Source organism: Geotrypetes seraphini, chromosome 8 (genome assembly GCF_902459505.1).
Source record: "Geotrypetes seraphini chromosome 8, aGeoSer1.1, whole genome shotgun sequence".
Lineage (NCBI taxonomy): Eukaryota > Metazoa > Chordata > Amphibia > Gymnophiona > Dermophiidae > Geotrypetes > Geotrypetes seraphini.
The window spans coordinates 8,499,738-8,519,422 of NC_047091.1; the positions used below are offsets into that span (position 1 = coordinate 8,499,738).

The window sequence follows — 19,685 nt, forward strand, 5'->3', positions numbered from 1 at the left end:
ATGGGGTTTTAGCTCATTTGAATGGCGACAGAAAATGGGCGACTAAGGGAAAAACACACGGTGGGCCATTTTGTGCATCAGGTCGGTAACAGCGATCAGCGCTAAGGTTTAGCGATGATCACTGACTTTTTTTTAGTTCATCTAGCCCTTAATCCTCCACTGTCCCAAGTACATCAGAATGTAAACCCACATGGATAGATGGGGAAAATGCTTGAAGTACCTGTATGTAAACTGCTTTGAATGTGGTTGCAAAACTACAAGAAGGCAGTATACAAGTCTCTATCCCTTTCTCTGATGTCATAATGCCTCATTCCACCAATAAGAGCCAACCTCATCAGTGATGTCACAATGGCTTCATTGTTCTATCCTTGGCTCACGTCTGATACTATTGGAGGAGAGTGGAGCACAGTGGTTAGAGCTCCAGCCTCAGCACCCTGAGGTTGTGGATTCAACCCCCACACTGCTCCTTGTGACCCTGGGCAAGCCCTAGCCACATTAGATAGATTATGAGCCCACCGGGACAGATAGAGAAAATGCTTGAAGTACCTGTAGGTCGGGGATCTCCAAAGTCCATCCTCGAGGGCCGTAATCCAGTCGTGTTTTCAGGATTTCCCCAATGAATATGCATGAGATCTATTAGCATACAATGAAAGCAGTGCATGCAAATAGATCTCATCCATATTCATTGGGGAAATCCTGAAAACCCAAATGGGATTGCGGCCTTCGAGGATGGACTTTGGAGACCCCTGCTGTAGATAAACCACTTTGAGTGTGGTTGCAAAACTACAAAAAGGCAGTAAACAAGTCCTTTCTACAACTTGAAAAGGGGCATTTTCTATCTTAGTAAACAGCCAAGAAGAGATCATTTTCAGCTTATGACATAGGTAGAAACTAAAACTACTGGATCCCTTTTAGGCTCAGATCAGGGGTGTCAAAGTCCCTCCTCAAGGGCCGCAATCCAGTTGGGTTTTCAGGATTTCTCAATGAATATGCATGAAATCTATTTCCATGCACTGCTTTCATTGTATGCTAATAGATCTCATGCATATTCATTGGGGAAATCCCAAAAACCTGACTGGATTGTGGCCCTCAAGCAGGGACTTTGACACCCCTGGCTTAGATCAAACAGTGTTATGAGCTAAGCATGACTCAATTTTGGCCTGTAGACTGAGAATGATAACTTGTACAACATGGGGTGGTGTCTCTAAGATCTTTTCACCCAACCGAACCACTGAGCAATAGCAACCTCTAATGGCCAGACTTAGCACACATTAAAAAAATGTTTATTAAACATTTACTATATTGCCTTTACTGACAACACAGACCAAAGCTGTATACAGTCTAGATAAGACAATAAAAAACAGGACAGAATATGCACATCAGAGCATACTCACAAACAACAGATAATAGGGATTCAGGGGCTCCATAGCTCACATCAGCCATTCTGTATCCAATGCTTGAGGCACACCTAGTCCCATCAGGTTTTCAGGATACCAATAATGAATATTCATGAGATGCATGCAAATCGCTCTCCTGCGCATTCATTGTGGAGATCCTGAAAACCCAATGGGGCTAAGATGGGCCCCACCTGGGTTGGGAATGCCTAGCTCAAATAGAATAATCACCATCTTAGCATAATTCAGTAAACATAAGCCAGACTTAGCTAGACCAAGATCTATCCAGCCCAGCATCCTCAAACATTGGCCAGTCTAGATCCTGGCAGATCCTAAAAAAAAAGATGCAGTTTCCAACAGCTCAGTTCCAGGCATAAGCAATGGTTTTCTCCACTTATACATTACAGATTAGTAGTAACAATTACCAATTGCTCTGAGGAGTCAGGTGATTTTTTACTCTTTGGTTTGAGAATTTGCTGTATTGCATCTTCTAGATTTACAGTGGTTTTGTTCTGAATTATCATAGAAACACGATCGCAGATAAAACCAAATGGCAGGCACACCCACAGAATCCACCATCTCCTCCGCTCCCTAAGTGATCCCACATGCCTGAACTACTTTCTTGAATTCAGATACAGTCCTCATCTCCACCTCATTCACCGGGAAGTTATTCCATGCATCCACCACCCTTTCCATAAAAAAGTATTTCCTTAGATTACTTCTGAGCGTATAACCTCAACTTCATCTTATGCCTGCTCATTCCGGAGTTTTCCTTCATTTGAAAAAGGATCACCTCACGAGCATTACTATCCTGGAGATATTTAAACGTCTATATCATACCCCTCTCTCCTACCTTTCTTGTGTGCCCAATGAGATGCCGGTAAGGAGAGCTGTGCCGGCTGACTGCACATGTTCTGTAGGCAGTCAGCCGGTGCCATCTCTCCTCCTCACAGGCATCTTTCCTCCTCCAGGACACTCCACCGAAGTGACACGTTCGGGGTTGCAGGCAGAAGGGCCTCTGCGCATGTCGACGTGATGTCACGCATGTGCGTGATGTCATCTCGTCGATGTCCACTAACTTTTGGGTGCTTTCCAGCCAGAGCACTGGGTTTAGTGTGCACTGGCCGAAAAGTTTTGTGGGACACTGTTCTAGAGTATACATATTGATATCTTTGTCCCCATGTGTTTTATGACAGAGACTAGTGAACAATTTTGGTAGCTGCCTGCCGGTCCAACTCTACCCTGTTTATATCTTTTTGAAGGTGCGATCTCCAGAATTGCACGCAGTCTTGTAAATGGGGGTCTCACTAGAGACTTATACAAGGGCACTATCGCCTCTTTTTTTTTCTGGCTGGTCATTCCTCTCCTTATGCACATGAGCATCCTTCCGGCTTTGATCGCTGCCTTTTCTACCACCTTAAAATTATCAGCGGCAATCCCCACTCCTCCCCCCAAGTTCCACTCTTCTGTACAAAGAAGTACTTTTTAGCATTAATTGTCAATTAGCATTAATTGTCAATTTCTGGACCATTCTTCAAGCTTCCCTAGATCCCTCCTCATGTTAGCCACACCCTCTGGGGTGTCTACCTTAATATCTTCCTCGGTAAAGACCAAGGAAATAATTCAGTTAGGGGCCCTTTTACCAAGCTGAATTCTGTACCATCACGTACCTAAGGCAGCAAAAAAAATGGAGTAGCGCTCTTTTGAAACAATAAAGACTTGAATAAAGATTTGAATTGAAAAAAGAAATGGAGTAGTGTGGAAAGTGTCAGGCATATGTGTGCATGCTAACCATACCCTACATTTTTTTTTTGAGGGGACAAGTCATGGGCAGAGCATTGGTGTTCCTGCGCTAACCAATTACTGCATCCACATCACTGCAGAAATACCGCATGAGCGCTTACCCCTACAAAATGGGTGGCAGTAAGTGCGAATGTTGCCATTAATATAAAAAATAGAAAACTGGCCATTTTATGGCTATGGTTAAAATAGCCTTAGGGCACAGGGAAGACTTACATAAGGGGGGCACCAAGGCCACTTTTTTGCGCAGCCGTAACACACTTGTCCTCCCTGTGCCTTTGCCACCTAGCAGTTCGCCCAACTCCCGTACATGGGATTCCTTAAAATCATATGGCAGCCCGGCAGCACCCAGTTCACTCCAGGACGGATAAAGTATATTGCCAAAACTTGATGCCATAGGATTTCAGTACGGCACATATAGCATATACTGTTATATGCAACTGGACTTATCACGGGTTTAGTCTTTGTGTTAATTACACACACTGCTGTCCGTTCATCAGCTCACACAATCCCCCTGTTCTTGGTTTACTATTTACATGGGAGGGAATAGCAGTAGACATTTCCACAAGATGAGGAGGATGTCAAAACCTTTCAGTGCCACTCAAATCTAGTTAAAGGTTATTTGCTTCCTTATTATATATTTATGAATAGATTTCTTTTACAGCTAGAACTAGTTTACACACATCTATACTGTATTTCTTCCCTTCATTATATAAGCAAAGCTGCAATTGATGGTAAAAGGCACCCTTTTCTTGGTTGCATGTCTTAAAAATCAGATTCTTGGTTGCATGTCTTAAAAGTAAGAAGCCTGCTCGGGCTGACGTTCACACTCACAGGGGAGCATTGCTTACAATCTCATCAACTGCTCTTCACTCCCCTTCCTGCAGGTGGCACTGTGTACATATGTCCAAATCCAAGTGGTCAGGGAGAGCGCTACCGTCACAGATCTCCATCCGTTGCACCCTATCCACTAATCCTCTTCCTGCAGCATGTCCTCAATTTCCTTCTCCCAGGCCTCGCTCACCTTCTCCTGTCCTTCCAGTGCTTCAAAGTCTTGTAGTTCTCTCTGCAGCTCTTTCTCCCATTCCGGTATGTCCTCGTCTGCAGCTAGAGAGGAAAAAAAAGGAAGATTTTTTTTTTTTAAATAAATCTTTATTGATTTTTCAAGCTACAATTGTGCAACAAATGAATCACAAATATGGGTACTAAAAACCAAGCACAACAAATGCATAACATTATTGCTCTATTATTTTTATCCCCTCGCTCCCACCCAATACAAATATATTAAAATCTTCATGAAACTATTCATAAATTCCTATATCATTACCATTAACATTCCTCCAGCCCCCCACGATGTGAATGTTTACATGTCCACAAAATGAAAAATTATTCCCCTTTACAATATTTAGCCAATGACACCCAAACATCCATAAAATTCTTAAATTGTCCCTGTTGTATGGCCAAACAACGTTCCATTTTATAAGTAAAACATAGGATTTTCCACCAAAATGAATAAGTTAACCTATCCCAGTTTTTCCAGTTTCTCAAAATAAGCTGCATGGCAAACCCTGTCATTACTAATAGAAGCTTGTTATTACTCGCAGATAGTTGACTTTTAGCTCTCATAAGACTACCAAATAAAATAGTATCATAAGATAAAGCCACTGGATTTTCTAATATATTATTTACTTGATCCTAAATAGACCTCCAAAATTGCAGTAACAGGGAAAAAGTGAAGTTTTCAGTAAAATGTGGGGGGTTACAACCCCCCAAACCCCCCACAACGCAGCGCGATCTCTATTAAGTAAAGTGGGGGGTTCCCCCCCACGCCCCCCCCCGTCGGAGCCCTAAAAACAGTAATTTTGTGCGGCGTGCACCCCCGCACTGCGCTCAATTGTCTGGGCACGCTTTTGACCTGACACCAACAAATAGTCTTACCCTAAAAGGATTACTATATAGATTTAAGCATAGGGAGGGTTAAGTGACTTGTTGGAGGTCACCCTTCAAAGGATGCAAAAGGTAGGCGGTTTGTGCCTGGCACTTGGGGGAATTCAGTAAATGGCATCCACAGTTAGGCCAGGATATTCTGGTGTCCAACTCTTGCCAGCATTCCGTAACATCACGCCTAAATTCTGGGACTGCCCCTGACCTGCCCACCTCATGGCCACACCTCTTTTGGAGTTGTGCACCATAAGAATTAGGCACACATGCTACAGAATAGAGCATAGGACAGATCATACTTAACTCGTACTTTGTACCAACCTATCATCACCTAATTAACAAATTAGTTTACTCGCAGGTCAGGGAGCCATGCCCAAACCTGTCACCCAACTTTGGCTGACCTATACAGAATGCAACAGTATATGCTCCAGGTTGGCTATGAGTAAGGGTTGATGTCTCATTGCCAGAGGGTCTTTATCACATCCCTCCACCCTCCTCTCCAATGCAGAGGTCTGGGCTAACTTCTGTCCCCGTCCCTCCCCTAATACTCACCATCCTCTAGAAGCACAGAGCATCCTGGTCTGCTCACACCTAGCCGCACCATTCCTTCACTGGTATCCTCTGTGCTCAGGGTGGGGAGGTTATAGGCATGGCTTGCAAACTCACCACGAGTGGGGCTGAAGGAAACTTCCTGCGGACATGCGACACAAGCAGTCAAAACAATGTGATCTCTCCAGTGCTCAGAGGCTAGAACAGTTTACATTACTGAGGATAAATACCACAGAAGACAAAAGCAGTCTTTGTATACTATGTCTAGCAGGGTGACATTCCTGTCTTCTATCTCAGCTCATTGTTATTCTGGGTTCCAGAGGATCCAGCAAGTCACTGCTCTCATTTGTATGACCCAGTAATAGTACTCAAAGTTTGGGCATGATAATAGGGGGGGTGAGGATGACCAAAATTTGAGTCATTTAGTGGACACATGGAACGTGCTTCCGGAGGTTGTGAACGTGAACTCGCAGGCCTTGAGCATGCTCAGATGCTCTAGGCCCAGCAGACGAGTAGGCCGAACTTCAAGAGTGCCCAGATGAGGGTAAGAAGCGGCCGGGGGGGTGCCCAATTGTGTCGGGGGGGATGTCGGATCGTGTCCGGGGGGGGGGGGGGGGTGCCCAATCGTGTTGGGTGGGGGGGGTCGGATTGTGGCGGGGGGGGGGGTGACGGTTCGAGGCAGGGGGGGGTGCCGGATCGCAGAGGTGGTGCCTGATCGCAGGGGGGGGGGCCTTCGAGGGGAGCAATGCCGGTTCTCGGAGGGGGGGGGGAACGCATCAAAGCGAGTTTCCATTATTTCCTATGGGGAAACTCGCTTTGATAAACAAGCATTTTGGATTACGAGTATGCTCCTGGAACGGATTATGCTCGTAATCCAAGGTACCACTGTATATGGATAAGACATATTTGTTATAGGATACTTATTATAAGTTCATGAGAACCAATGAATAATTTGATTGATAATGTGGGGTAGGGAGGGAGGGATTTTACTCTGTTTAACTCATATAAGGTTTTTAAGTGTTGTTTAACATGTAAAATGTTTTCTTTACTCTTTTTACTTATTGAAGGTGTTAAAAATGAATAAAGAATATAAAAAAAAAAAAGAGATGATGGGCTCTGGAGTAATCTAAGGAAATACATTTTTCCAAAAAGGGTGGTTGATTCATGGAACAGTCTCCCGGAAGAAGTGGTGGAGGCAGAGACTGTGTCTGAATTCAAGAAGGTGTGGGATAGGCACGTGGGATCTCTTAGAGAGATGAGATAATGATTACTGCAGATGGGCAGACTGGATGGGCCATTTGGCCTTTATCTGCCGTCATGTTTCTATAACCATAAACCTCTATGACCTCACAATGCAGGTATAAAGAGCCTTAGCCAATAGAGAGAGGAGATGCAAATATTAAGAGCCTTAGCCAATAGGGAGAGGAGGAGATAGTGGATGCTGTGGATGGGCCATTTGGCCTTTATCTGCCATCATGTTTCTATAACCATAAAGCTCTATGACCTCACAATGTAGGTGTAAAGAGCCTTAGCCAATAGAGAGAGGAGATGCAAATATTAAGAGCCTTAGCCAATAGGGAGAGGAGGAGATAATGGTTATTGCGGATGGGCCATTTGGCCTTTATCTGCCATCATGTTTCTATTCATTTCTTTAATTTGCTATACCGTTCTCCCAGGGGAGCTCAGAACAGTTGACATGAATTTATTCAGATACTCAAGCATTTTTCCCTGTCTGTCCCGTTGGGCTCACAATCTATCTAATGTATCTGGGGCAATGGGGGGATTAAGTGGCTTGGCCAGAGTTGCAAGGAGCTGAATGGCTTTGAATCCTCAACCTCAGGGTGCTGAGGCTGTGACTTTAACCACTATGCCACTCTCCCCCATAGCAGCACACTCTTTCAGGAGGTATCTCAAAAGAGCCGATGTGTCACCATCACATAGCTGGTGGTGTAAATGGGGAAAACTGATAGAGAAATATAAATGTAAACCGCTTTGGCTGCATCACAGAAAGGCAGTACACTTCCCCCTCCGTATTCGCGGGGGTTAGGGGCAGAGGCAGCCCGCGAATATGGAAAAAACCGCAAATAATATTTGGGCCGGTTCTGCCCTTATCCCCGGCTTCCCACGGCTATTTTTTAGCCCTGTAAGCCCCCCTTTAAGCCTTACCTGGTGGTCTAGCGGGTTTTCAGGCAGGAGCGATCTTCCCACGCTCCTGCCCCTTGCAGATTGCTCACAAGAAATGGCTGCCTTGAGCTCCCGTAGTCTCTCGAGCCATTTCCTGTGAGCAATTTGCACGGAGCAGGAGCGTGGGAAGATCGCTCCTGCCTGAAAACCCGCTAGACCACCAGGTAAGGCTTAAGGGGGGCGGGGGGCTTACGGGGCTAAAAAAAGCCCGAAAAATTAAAATGTATTTTTTGGTCAAAAATCGCAAATAACCGGATATGAAATTTGCAAATATGGAGGGGGAAGTGCATACCAAATCCATGACCCTTGTGAGTTGCTCTGTGTAGATTGAACGACTTGCTCTTTAATGCATAAACTATACTAGTTAACCTAAGGTTGCTGGGCTCTCTCCTAGTCCTTTGCCTGACCCTTCCTTCTATCCCACCTCATTAGTAACCAGTAAAGTGAGCATATCAAACCTCCATGCCGCTGTCAGAGGTCTTGGTTGCTCCGAGAGTCATTCCTGACGAGATGGAACCTGAAAGGAGAGAATTTTTGCTCTGGTTAAATTCAAAGAGTCAAAACCTACCGACGGCTTTGAGATGATGAATTAGAATCAAAAGGAAATGTATTTATTATTCAATTTTCTATACCATGCTCCCAGGGAAGCTCAGAACGGTTTACATGAATTTATTATATGATGGCCTCCTGGCCACTCAAGCAGCCAAACTAGACAACCAAATCGCCAATCTACTGACGGCATCCCTCGACTCCAAGACTTTTAGAAAAGAAATAAAGACCATACCTTCAGCTTGCTGCAATGCCAGTGAGGCCAGCTGGGCAGACTGTTTGATCAGTGATACACGGTAGAAGTAGTTTCTCCAAAACATGTCTTCTTTAATGCTGCGAGGGAAAAGAACAGCTGTGGCATTTTGGCTTTGGGCCTCTAGTCCAGACAGAACTAGCCTCTCTACTAGGCTATAACACTCTTATCCTTCATTTATATCTATCCACCCCCACCCCAAACACACATAACCATATCTCCTTTTTCATCTATCCTAGTGACTGAGCTTACACTTCTCCCTCCGTATTCGCTGTGATAGGGGATTAACAGAACCGCAAATACAGAGGGCGTGGCTTGGAGCGCGCACGATATGGCAGCTTAACCGCAGCGCTCCCCGTATCCAGGCAACAAACGGAAAAAAATAAAACTTTCACTTGGTCTGTTTGATATAAAAATAACATAAAACAACGTCGGAAATGGCAAGTATGAAGCAGGGAAAATCTGAAAAGCCTTCAACATCGGGTATATCAGCAAAAAGAACAAAAGTAACTCCCCTGTCACCATCGAGTGTGCCGTTCCCGATTTCAGCAAATAATAACAAGCTATTATTAATATTGACAGGAGTCGCCATGCAACAAATTACTCAAAATTGGAAAGATTATACCAAATTAAATTATACGTTCTGGTGGAATTCTGTCTGTCATATTTATAAAATGGAAAAAATATTAGCGTTACAACAAGGGAATCTTCTTAATTTCAATAAAATTTGGCAACCATTGACTAATTATTCTAATGATTAGATTTCTTAGCACATTGATAAAAATTATATATGACTGGGGTGGGATTTGATTAATTATTGGAAACATGTTATATAAAAAGGGGGAGGGAATTATATTTTTATGTTAATGTATAATCTTTATCATATTATATTTTAAAAGCTATGATTTATTAATGATAGTATACTAGATATGTAATAATTAATTATATTTACTATGAATCAGATGATGTAAGAATGGAAAATCTATAAATAAAAATTTAAAAAAAAAAGAACCGCAAATACAGAAAAACCGCAAATAACTTTTTCATTTGTTATTCGCTGTTTTCTATTCAAAACCATCGTGAATATGGTGAAACCGCGAATAACATTGCGGGACACCTGGCCTGTTCCTGAAGGAGAGGCAAATTACGGTGAAGAAAGTGCCGGGAATCAGCGATTTTCTCTGTAAACGCCTGGAATCAGCGATTTCTCTATGCAAGCTGATGTAATTTGGGGGGGAGGAGCCAGCAAGCTAAAAACCGTGAATAATCGAAACCGTGAATGCTGAAACCGCGAATAAGGAGGGAGAAGTGTATACTGTTCAGCCAAAGAGGTACAGATCATGGCCCTCTCTGGAACCTGGTAGTTTGACTAGGTACCAAGAATGGCAACCAAAATGATTAAGGGGATGGATTGACTCCTCTGTGAAGAAAAGCTAAAGGGCTCGTCAGCTTGGAGAAGAGAGGCACCTGAGGGGAGATGATCGAGGTCTATAAAATCCTAAATGGAGTAGAACAGGTAAACATGAATCAATTGTTGCCAGTAGTTCTCAAAGCTGTCCTGGGGGGGGGGGAGGTCTCCCAACTAGTTGTGTTTTCAGGATATTCGTGATGAATATGCATGAGCCAGATTTGCATGCCTCTCACCTCCATTATATGCAAATCTCTCTCATGCACATTCATTACGAATATCCTGAAAACCCGACTAGTTGGGAGTCCCCCAGGACAGCTTTGAGAACCAATGGTTTACACCTTCAAAAAGGTACAAAGACTAGGGGACACTCCATGAAGTAACATATTAGCACATTTAAAACACTCAGCAATAAGTTAAGCTCTGGTAAAAACACTTAATGTAGCTGGGTTTGAAAAAGGTTTAGAACAGTGGTTCCCAACTCTGTCCTGTAGGACTATCAGCCAGTCAGGTTTTCAGGATAGTCCTAATGAATATACATGAGAGATATTTGCATATAATGGAGGTAATAGGCAGTTTTAGGAAATTAATTAAGACCACTTTGTTCGATAAGTTTATTACTTAGTGAGTTTTATTATTGAAATTCTATTTTACAAATATTTGTATTTTTTACTGTATTATTGTATTTCGCTCTTTTTAGTGTAAACCGCCTAGAACTTTTGGTTATGGCAGTATAAAAGAATAGTTATTATTATTATTAAATCTGCCCCATGTATATTCGTTAGGGCTTTCCTAAAAACCTGACTGGATGGTGGTCCTACAGGACAGAGTTGGGACCTACTGGTTTAGACAAATTCCTGGAGATGAAGTCCATAAACCACTACTAAAGCTATTCCTTATCCTTGGAATTGAGTAGCATGAAACTGTGTCAGGTATTTGCGACCTGGACTAGCCACAGAAGTAGAAATAGGATACTTGAGCTAGATCAGTGGTCTCAAACTCCAACCCTTTGCAGGGCCACATTTTGGGATTTGTCGGTCCTTGGAGGGCCTCAGAAAAAATAGTTAATGTCTTATTAAAGAAATGACAATTTTGCATGAGGTAAAACTCTTTATAGTTTATAAATCTTTCCTTTTGGCTAAGTCTTAATAATAATATTGTCATTTATAGCTACAGAGACATATGATCAAGAAACTGTTTTATTTTTGTGAATATGATAAACATACTGAGGGCCTCAAAATAGTACCTGGCAGGCTGCATGTTTCCCCTGGGCCACAAGTTTGAGACCACTGAGCTAGATGGACCCTTAGGCCTTACCCAGTATAGCAATTCTTATAATCTTATGTTCTAGTGTGTGTGCATCCCATTTCTGGCCAGTAGGTATCACTGTTGTATGATGAATAGTATCCCCCCCCCCTTTTCCCACACCCAAGTTTCTTACCTGGACAGTTATAACTAAAGGGCTCCTCACCTGTTCAAAAGGTAGCCTATTACATTTAGGGTAACAACTGAAGAGATACAAACTGTGGTACAATGGAAGTCTCAAAGTTTTTCCTGGCAGACAGTCTTCTTTTCCTCACCATTTTGGTACAAGTTCATAGCGCAGCTTGTTCAATGCTGGATCTTCCTGTAGCATTGCCATCGCAACAGGTGCCAACCGCTCAAAGTTGAAGTGGAAATGGACGCCAGCTGGGGGGTTTCGCAGCAGGTTCCGTTTGTCCTAGAGAGGAAGGATGGGAGTTCAAGCTTCAAGTTTATTATGGCTTGATAATACCGTTTTAAATACCAAAGCGGTTTACAGTGTATAAAATTTTATAAAAAGGATAATTAAAAACAGGGGAAAAAAAAAATTTCAATTGGCAAGACATGGTACAAGAGGGAAAAGGGGAGAGGTACAATTCTTAAAATAAAAATGAGACAGTAATGGAAAGAATGACAGACTTGAGTGAACCATTTGTCTAAATCTCAAAAGCATCCTTAAAGAGAAAGGTTTTAAGGTTAGATTTGAAATGATTAGAAGTAGTTTCCAGTCTTAGCGCAGTAGTCTCAAACTTGCGGCCCGAGTGCCACATGCGGCCCGCCAAGTACTATTTTGAGGCCCTCGGTATGTTTATCATAAATCAGAAAAGTAAAATAAAACAGTTTCTTGATCATATGTCTCTTTAGCTATAAATTACAATATTATTATTAAGACAGCCAAAAGGAAAGATTTATAAACTATAAAGAGTTTTACTTCATGCAAAATTGTCATTTCTTTAATAAGACATTGACTATTTTTCTAAGGCCCTCCAAGTACCTACAAATCCAAAATGTGGCCCTGCAAAGGGTTTGAGTTGGAGACCACTGTCTTAGCACTATGGGGAGGGCATTCCATAGTGTGGGAGCGACTACAGAATAAACGGTTTTGCTTGTTGTGTCATAAAAAAAGCTGACGAACGGGTGGGACTATAAGCAGTGTTCCCTCTAAGCTGCGCTGGCGCACAAAATATTGCCTCGCAGCGCACAATGTCACGTCACAGCGCACGGCGTACGGAGATGGCAGGCCGCGGCGAGAGGAGAATCGGGCGAGTTGGTGCTGGCGCCCGATATTTTTAGCGCACGGGGAAAAAATTTTGCTCACACCACCCGCCCGCTTAGAGGGAGCACTGACTATAAGATGACGTTGCTGACATGATCTTAGTGCATGCGATGTTTCGTACGGGATCAGAAGTCTGTCAATAAACGAGGGGACGTGATTGGTCTGAACACTGAACGCAAGAAAAATAATTTTAAATGTGATACTATGGGGGGGGGGGGGGAAGAGAAGCATCAATCATCAGATCTTCTGAAAAGAAAGTCCAAAATATTGACTGCAGACCTGTATTGCGCAGGACATTGGAGTGCTGACAATTCTGCTCCGTTAATACGCGCAGTGACAAGTGCACGCATGAAGGGAGGGGAATTGTGGAGGCAGAATTGTTCCCCCTGGAGCGAGTTGTAAGTGGTCAGAGTGTGAGTTGTAAGTGTAGTGGGGGGGTTCCCCCCCCCCCCTCAGAACACAAACGGGAAGGCACAAAGCAGCACATGCACTTGTCCTACATGCAAATGTCAGGGCAGAATTTGTCGCATGTCCTGCGCGCATTTGACAGGTCACCGTATTGCGCATATGGATTCTCAAATGCTGGAGACTCAATCCATGCTGGAAGCACGAGTTTAGCGCACTTGCCTTAGACAGAGCTAGTATCTGCTGCTTTATGATCTCCTCTTCGAGATAACCGACCCAGGGTGCTTCTGTGCTCTCTGCAGAGAATGAAAAACACAGAAATCAGCATTACATTCTCCACTCCCAGTCTTCTCAAAAAAGACCACTATTTCGGAAATTGACAATCCTGCCCAGGGACTAACACCTGGACCACCTCGGACACTGCTTTCTCTCCCTCTGCTAGGGATGGGGCTCTGATTAGCCAATCATCCAAGTATAGATGTACTTGTAACCCTGCTTTGCAGAGATGTGCTGCTACTGCAACTATCACTTTGGTGAAGGTATGAGGAGCCGTAGCCAGACCGAAGAGGAGCACTGAGAACTGGTAATGCCTCTGCAGCATGGGGAATATTAAGAACTTCCTATGCTCAAGAGAGATGGGAATATGAAGGTAGACTTCTATTAAATCTAGAGAAGCCAGGTACTCCCCTAGAGCCCCCATTGCAAAGACCAAGCAGACTGTCTCCATGCGGAACCGTGGTATTTTCAAAGTTGCATTATCCACCTTGAGATCCAGAATGGGCACCCAATCCTCTGATCCTTTCTTTGGCATTATGATGCATATTAAGTATCCACCCAAGTCTGATTCTTCGTCTAGAACAGGCTCTAATGTCTATCAGATATTGTATTGTTGTTGGCTCTTTCTCTGGCCTTCCTGCCAGAGAATTCAAAAATAAATTGGGCAGAGGATGGGCAAATTCAAGCTTGTAACCTTCTAAAAGGATACTGAGCATCTAGCAGTCAACTGTGATTTGCATCCAGGTCTCCACATAGTTCCCCTATCAGTGGGAGGGAGATCTCTGCCCTGGTGTCATTGTGCCTCTTTCGCAACTGACGCTAAATGAGAGCTTAAGGACTGTGGTCATCGGGCACCAGCAAACCTCTGTCAATATCTTTGATAAGTTCTCTGGTTCAAGGTTTCACCTGTGAATTGCCTAAACTCCATGAGCCTCAAAAATTAGACCTCTAGGGGGCTAAGGTCTGCTATCTGGTAAGGAGTTCAGCTGACGATCCGCCACACTGGCCATGAGATCATCCAAGCCCTTACCAAATAATATCTGCTGTTTCAAGCGTAGCTAAAGTTCTGGAGGCACTTTACTCCACAGGGCTCCCACCCCTCCATGTTTCCTACGGCATATGGCGCACGGGCACTCCTCAGCCGGCCATCCAGAGCAAACCTGGCATGATATAGAGGTATTAAGATCTGAAGAGTCCATAAATAATGTTTTAAAGACAAAACAAAGTGTTTTGAAGCAGATGGAGACTTTAATAACAAAATTGGGAAATCTAAGATGGCCGCCATAGCAGCATTTTAGCGCCAAAAAATGGCTGAGAACAGCCACACTAAAGTACAAAAACACCTAAAAGGGGTTGTGGGGGGGGGCAACCATCTGGGCAGCATCATAAACTTTTATAAATGCATTTTAAAGAAATCCCCCCCCCCCAATTTCGTCTTTAAGTTGCAATAGCAGGTACTCACTGTGCCAAGCTGTGCTGTAATGGTGTCTCAGCCTGCTTCAGCTCACTTGTGCAACTGGGATATGGAAATGCAATACTGCCTCAAAAATGAATATCCAGCTCCAAAATGAGATCTTCAGCTGCCAGTCAGATTGATGTCTCAGACCACCCCATGGATCCGTGTGCGAAGGGAGGAAATGGAACGCAGCTGGCACCCTGAAAGCCCAAATGGACCACTATGGGGGCTAAAACAGCCTGCGCTGAAGCTCCCAATAATTAATCAGAGGGTGAGCTAGCTTCTAGGGGAATGGACCCTGAGCTCCTTAAATATTTAAGCAGGCTGGCAAAATAAGTACCCGAGGGATTGACCTGTCAGCTGCATATATCTAGCCTGCTTCTTCTTCTAGGCAGGAGTTGCCCCTGAAACACTGGAGACCTCTGGAGCACAGAAACTTTCAAAATTTGGACTAAAAACCCGAAAACAAAGTTGTAAACAGAGCAGATCAGAAAGACACCTTCCAGCTTGTGTGCAGAAGGAAAAACCTGAAGGGGGCAGCAGAGTACACCAGATAGGGAAGAGGAGTTGAAAACTGATTGATACCTTCTGCACAGCATGACAGGTTCAGAATGACACACCTACTGCACTAGAAATTTCATTGAGGCTTACCATGCCCCAAATAGAGTGAGAAAATTACTACCAGACTAGTTTCTCAAAAAACTAACTTAGAGATAAATAAAGATACAAGTCTGGAGATAGACTGCCCCTCCAGCAAAGTCTCATCAGGTAAGCTGCTTCCCCCTCCCTCCTAAATAAACAGCAGCATTTTAGTCTCACTGCCATATATGAGCAAACTCCCACAAAATCTGAACAGTGATCTGGAAGTGCCCTTTGTGCTAAAGGGAGAGAGTTTTCCTTCCATGCATATTTAAGTACCTGTTCTCTTTGAATTTTGCTCTTTAACAAATTTCTCTTGCTCCTTCTTGAAGTCCCCAAGTATTGTCTAGAAAACAAAGACATACTAAAAAACAAAACTTCAAAATTCATAGCAAGACTTTATTACCCCTTTCTACACAGAAAGCTGGCACAGCTGCTGAGCTAAGCTTGTGTTCTCTTATGGTGTGGTAAGTCTACCGTTGCTGCTGCCTGCGCTGTGGCAAGGTGACATGCATGTGGTAAGTCTGTACTACTGCTGCTGTGCTGTACCCACTTCACAATAGAGCAGGATCTGTGGAGGAAGCTGGTTCCCCAGACTTGCCTTTTAAATGAGAATTTCTTACCTAAAAAATGGGAGATTATATTTTCTACCTCATCTCAGGTAAAGATTCCAAAGTGTCTCCTCCAAAACTCTCACATGCTGGAATTTACAAACACCAGAGCTGCACAAGTCCAACAGGACCATCCTTACCTTGTCCATTATTCGGTCTATAGATCTCTCTTCCACCACCGACTTCTTTATGGTCTGGGCTGTCACCCACATACTTTCAGACACCTTTTTTGAAGCAGAAGTAGCAACAGCAAATAAATAGCCTACCAAAAAAAATCAAACAAAAAAACCCCCAAAACATGAAAATCAAAGTCAATTTATTGGGTGCAGGTGTACTGTGAAAAGTATCTTCCATTTCTGAATGAATATTTTGGGATACAGCAAAATCTGGTCACCTATGAAAAATAATTATATTGTAATCATATGTTTTGTGAGTTTTGTTTATGTTGATTATTTTAGGTAAAGGCAGTCCCTGGGTTAAGAGTGAGTTATGTTTTTAAAGTTGGAATTGTACGTAGCTCAGAATTTGTAGATTGTAAGATTCTTGCTGCTAATCCTGCTTCCAGCTGACAAAAGGGCCTACTGTCCCTATTAGTGCTGCCCCAGTTGCTGATTCGAATCAATTCACCAATTCACTTTGGTGAATCGATGCAAATCAATTCATTTCTCCCAAAAATCAGGCTCGCTGATTCAGTGAACAGGCGAGACCAAATGCTTCATGGGGAGGGAGGAGGGGTTGCCTAAGGCTTGATGTAACCTTTTTATTTATGTGTCCAGAAGAGCTAGCCTTCCGCTTGCCACATTAATCATGATTAAATATTTTAAGTGAGCATTAAAAATTTAACACGTTAAATCTTCAGCCCTAGTTTACAAATATATAGGGAAAATTATCAGCATAGATATCAAGTGCTCTTAGGCAGTGATTTAGCGAGGGCGAGTGGCGCCCCTCCCCCTCCTGAACCTCCTGTCACATTCGCGTGCACGCCCCCCCTTCCCGAGCCACATTACGAACTTGCTGGTCGTGTCATGTCGGCTATCCCTCTGATGTCACTTCCTAGGTGTAGGGCCTGGAAGTTGACATCAGAAAAAGGTAACACCACCACGGGCAGCAAGTTCGTAATGCTGCTCATGCAGGGAAAATTAAAGAGGTACACGGGAAGGGGCGCATGGTGGGGGTGGGAAGGAGCAGGAGTGGGGCAGAGAGGAGGACAGGTGCCACACCTGGACAGACCGCCCCCCTCCCGCTATTGCTCTTAGGCAATCTTGGTACTCATTGACACCCTGTAAAGCTGACAAATCATAAGATTATAAAAGCTCTACTTATCTGCCATTAAATACTCATCATCAAAATTCCCACATAATATTTTCAAAAAAAATGTGCCTTAACTGGTTGTGATACGTGTATTCATAAAGAAGACTTTCAAAAAAGCTCCACCCATGATAAACATCAAACAATCAAAACAGTCACTTTAATGCTCATTAATCTGAACCCATTCACTTATCCACTGCATCAGGCAGTATAAAAATGTGCCACAAGCACCTGGCAGATTCCCAAAAAGTAGCAAAATTCCATGTTACCAATCCCAGGGATATGCAGTGGCCTTCCTCAGGCCTCTCTTAATGATAGCTTATGGACTTTTCCTCCAGAAATTTGGACTATTCATCAGAAGTGGTCCAAAACCCAGAAGGTTGCTTGAATGTTTAACAGCTGAGATTCAATGCAAAGAAGGGTATTCATATACTTAGGGTGGAGAAACACAAATAATTTGCAGTTGACAGGACAGGGGCACATGGTGAAAGGAAACCAGGTTAGGAGAGAGACCTTAGAGTGAAAGTGTCTGATAATCTCAAGGCATCAAAACAGTAGAGAGGCATAACCAGTAAAATAAGAAAAAAAGTGTTCACTAGACTTGGAATACCATATTCAGTTTTGAAGGGGTTTATAAGATGCTAGAAGTGGTCCAGACAGAGAGACGCAACCACGATCCTATGGTGTCTGCACGCAAGATACATATTTACATAGCAACATACCTAGTAGATGACAGCAGATAAAGACCCGAATGGTCCATCCAGTCTGCCCAACCTGATTCAATTTATATTTTTTAAATTTTTTTCTTAGCTATTTCTGGGCAAGAATCCAAAGCTCTACCCGGTACTGTGCTTGGGTTCCAACTGCCGAAATCTCCTTTAAAACCTACTCCAGCCCATCTACACCCTCCCCACCAAACGGCCCTACACAGACCCAGACCGTGCAAGTCTGCCCAGTACGGGCCTTAGTTCAATATTTCATATTATTTTCTGGAACATTTAACTCTGATTTCAATCGGTAGAATAAGGGACTACAAATACCACCCCGCTGAGACATGCAATAAAAGCAGAATCGACTAGAAAGTCTTCCTCTGCAACTGGGCACCTTGCCGTTTCTGAGAGACAACCGTCATAAGAACATAAGAACATAAGAAGTTGCCTCCACTGGGTCAGACCAGAGGTCCATCCTGCCCAGCGGTCCGCTCCCGCGGCGGCCCATCAGGTCCGCGACCTGTGAAGTGGTTACTGACCATTTCTATAACCTACCTCAAGTTCTATCTGTACCCCTCTATCCCCTTATCCTCCAGGAACCTATCCAAACCTTTCTTGAACTCCTGTACAGAGTTCTGGCTTATCACCTCCTCCGGAAGCTTGTTCCATGTGTCCACCACCCTCTGGGTAAAAAAGAACTTCCTAGCATTTGTTCTAAACCTGTCCCCCTTCAATTTCTCCGAGTGACCCCTAGTGCTTGTGGCTCCCCACAGTTTGAAGAATCTGTTTTTATTCACTTTCTCTATGCCCTGGAATAAATCCCTCTCCCACAGTGTGAGAGTATTACAACGCCGATTTCCCTACAGACTAATTTCAGTGTGAGCATACCATACAGGGAACCACCACCACCACTTACTTCCTATCCCTTTCGCTTGGGTAAGGAGCAGTTCTACTTCTCGGGCTCCACCGGATCCTGCTCCATTTTCCTGTGGAGCTTTTTCTCTGCTTATTTCCTCAACCCCGATGCCGGCTGGAGCACCAGGTGGCCCCAACCAGCCCCCTAAAGACAGTTCTCTGAACATGATCAAGGGCTTGCAAACGCCTAGCTCTAGCCACAACCCTGGACAGCTGCAACCAACATTCGGCGGCCGCTGCGCATGCGCTGGCAACGCCAAGCACCATGGGATTTGAAGTTTTTTTAAAAAAATAATTAATTAATTATCCTGAGTCCACTGCCCTGGACATTTTAAGGGTTATAATTTTTAATAGACTCTTTTTGAACTGTTTCAGATTGTTTAGTTTACAAATAGTATGTCTAACTTCCTAAAGTGCACCGTATAATCAAAGTGTATGCATGAATACTTTACATTATTTTTTTTTTTACACTCCAAAGGCTCGCTTAGTGTCAAGCAGCATTAATTTTCTGCAATAAGTAATAGAAAACCGCGTGTAGGACTTAAAATAATTTTAGCTAAATAAATCCAACTCTCTGAAAAAGGGCCCGGTACCCTACCAAACGTTCAACTCCCGACATTATGCGCGACATCCGCATAGCGGGCAGCCAATCAGAGAAAGCGCGAGATGGCGTGCCTTTTTTTTAAAAGCGTCCGTAACCAAACGTTTA

The 19,685-nt window shown here is 43.6% G+C and overlaps 1 protein-coding gene across 4 annotated transcripts; it reads right to left on the reverse strand.

The window, feature by feature from the left end:
* Positions 1 to 1,266: 1,266 nt before the first annotated feature.
* On the reverse strand, positions 1,267 to 19,627 carry LOC117366015 (synapse-associated protein 1-like). 4 transcript variants are annotated; one of them, XM_033957040.1, is made up of 9 exons: positions 19,575 to 19,627; positions 16,184 to 16,305; positions 15,712 to 15,778; positions 13,284 to 13,357; positions 11,659 to 11,798; positions 8,653 to 8,750; positions 8,327 to 8,385; positions 5,688 to 5,826; positions 1,267 to 4,301 (listed from the first exon to the last, which is right to left on the reverse strand). In XM_033957040.1, exons 2-9 carry the CDS (start codon positions 16,253 to 16,255, stop codon positions 4,165 to 4,167), a joined length of 786 nt encoding a protein of 261 aa, XP_033812931.1. In that variant the 5' UTR covers positions 16,256 to 16,305; positions 19,575 to 19,627; the 3' UTR covers positions 1,267 to 4,164. The 4 variants fall into 4 exon arrangements, with proteins under 4 accessions (XP_033812931.1, XP_033812930.1, XP_033812929.1 ...); XM_033957039.1 differs by having other exon boundaries at positions 16,184 to 16,267; positions 19,575 to 19,614; XM_033957038.1 differs by lacking the exon at positions 19,575 to 19,627 and adding an exon at positions 18,978 to 19,224.
* Positions 19,628 to 19,685: the final 58 nt, after the last annotated feature.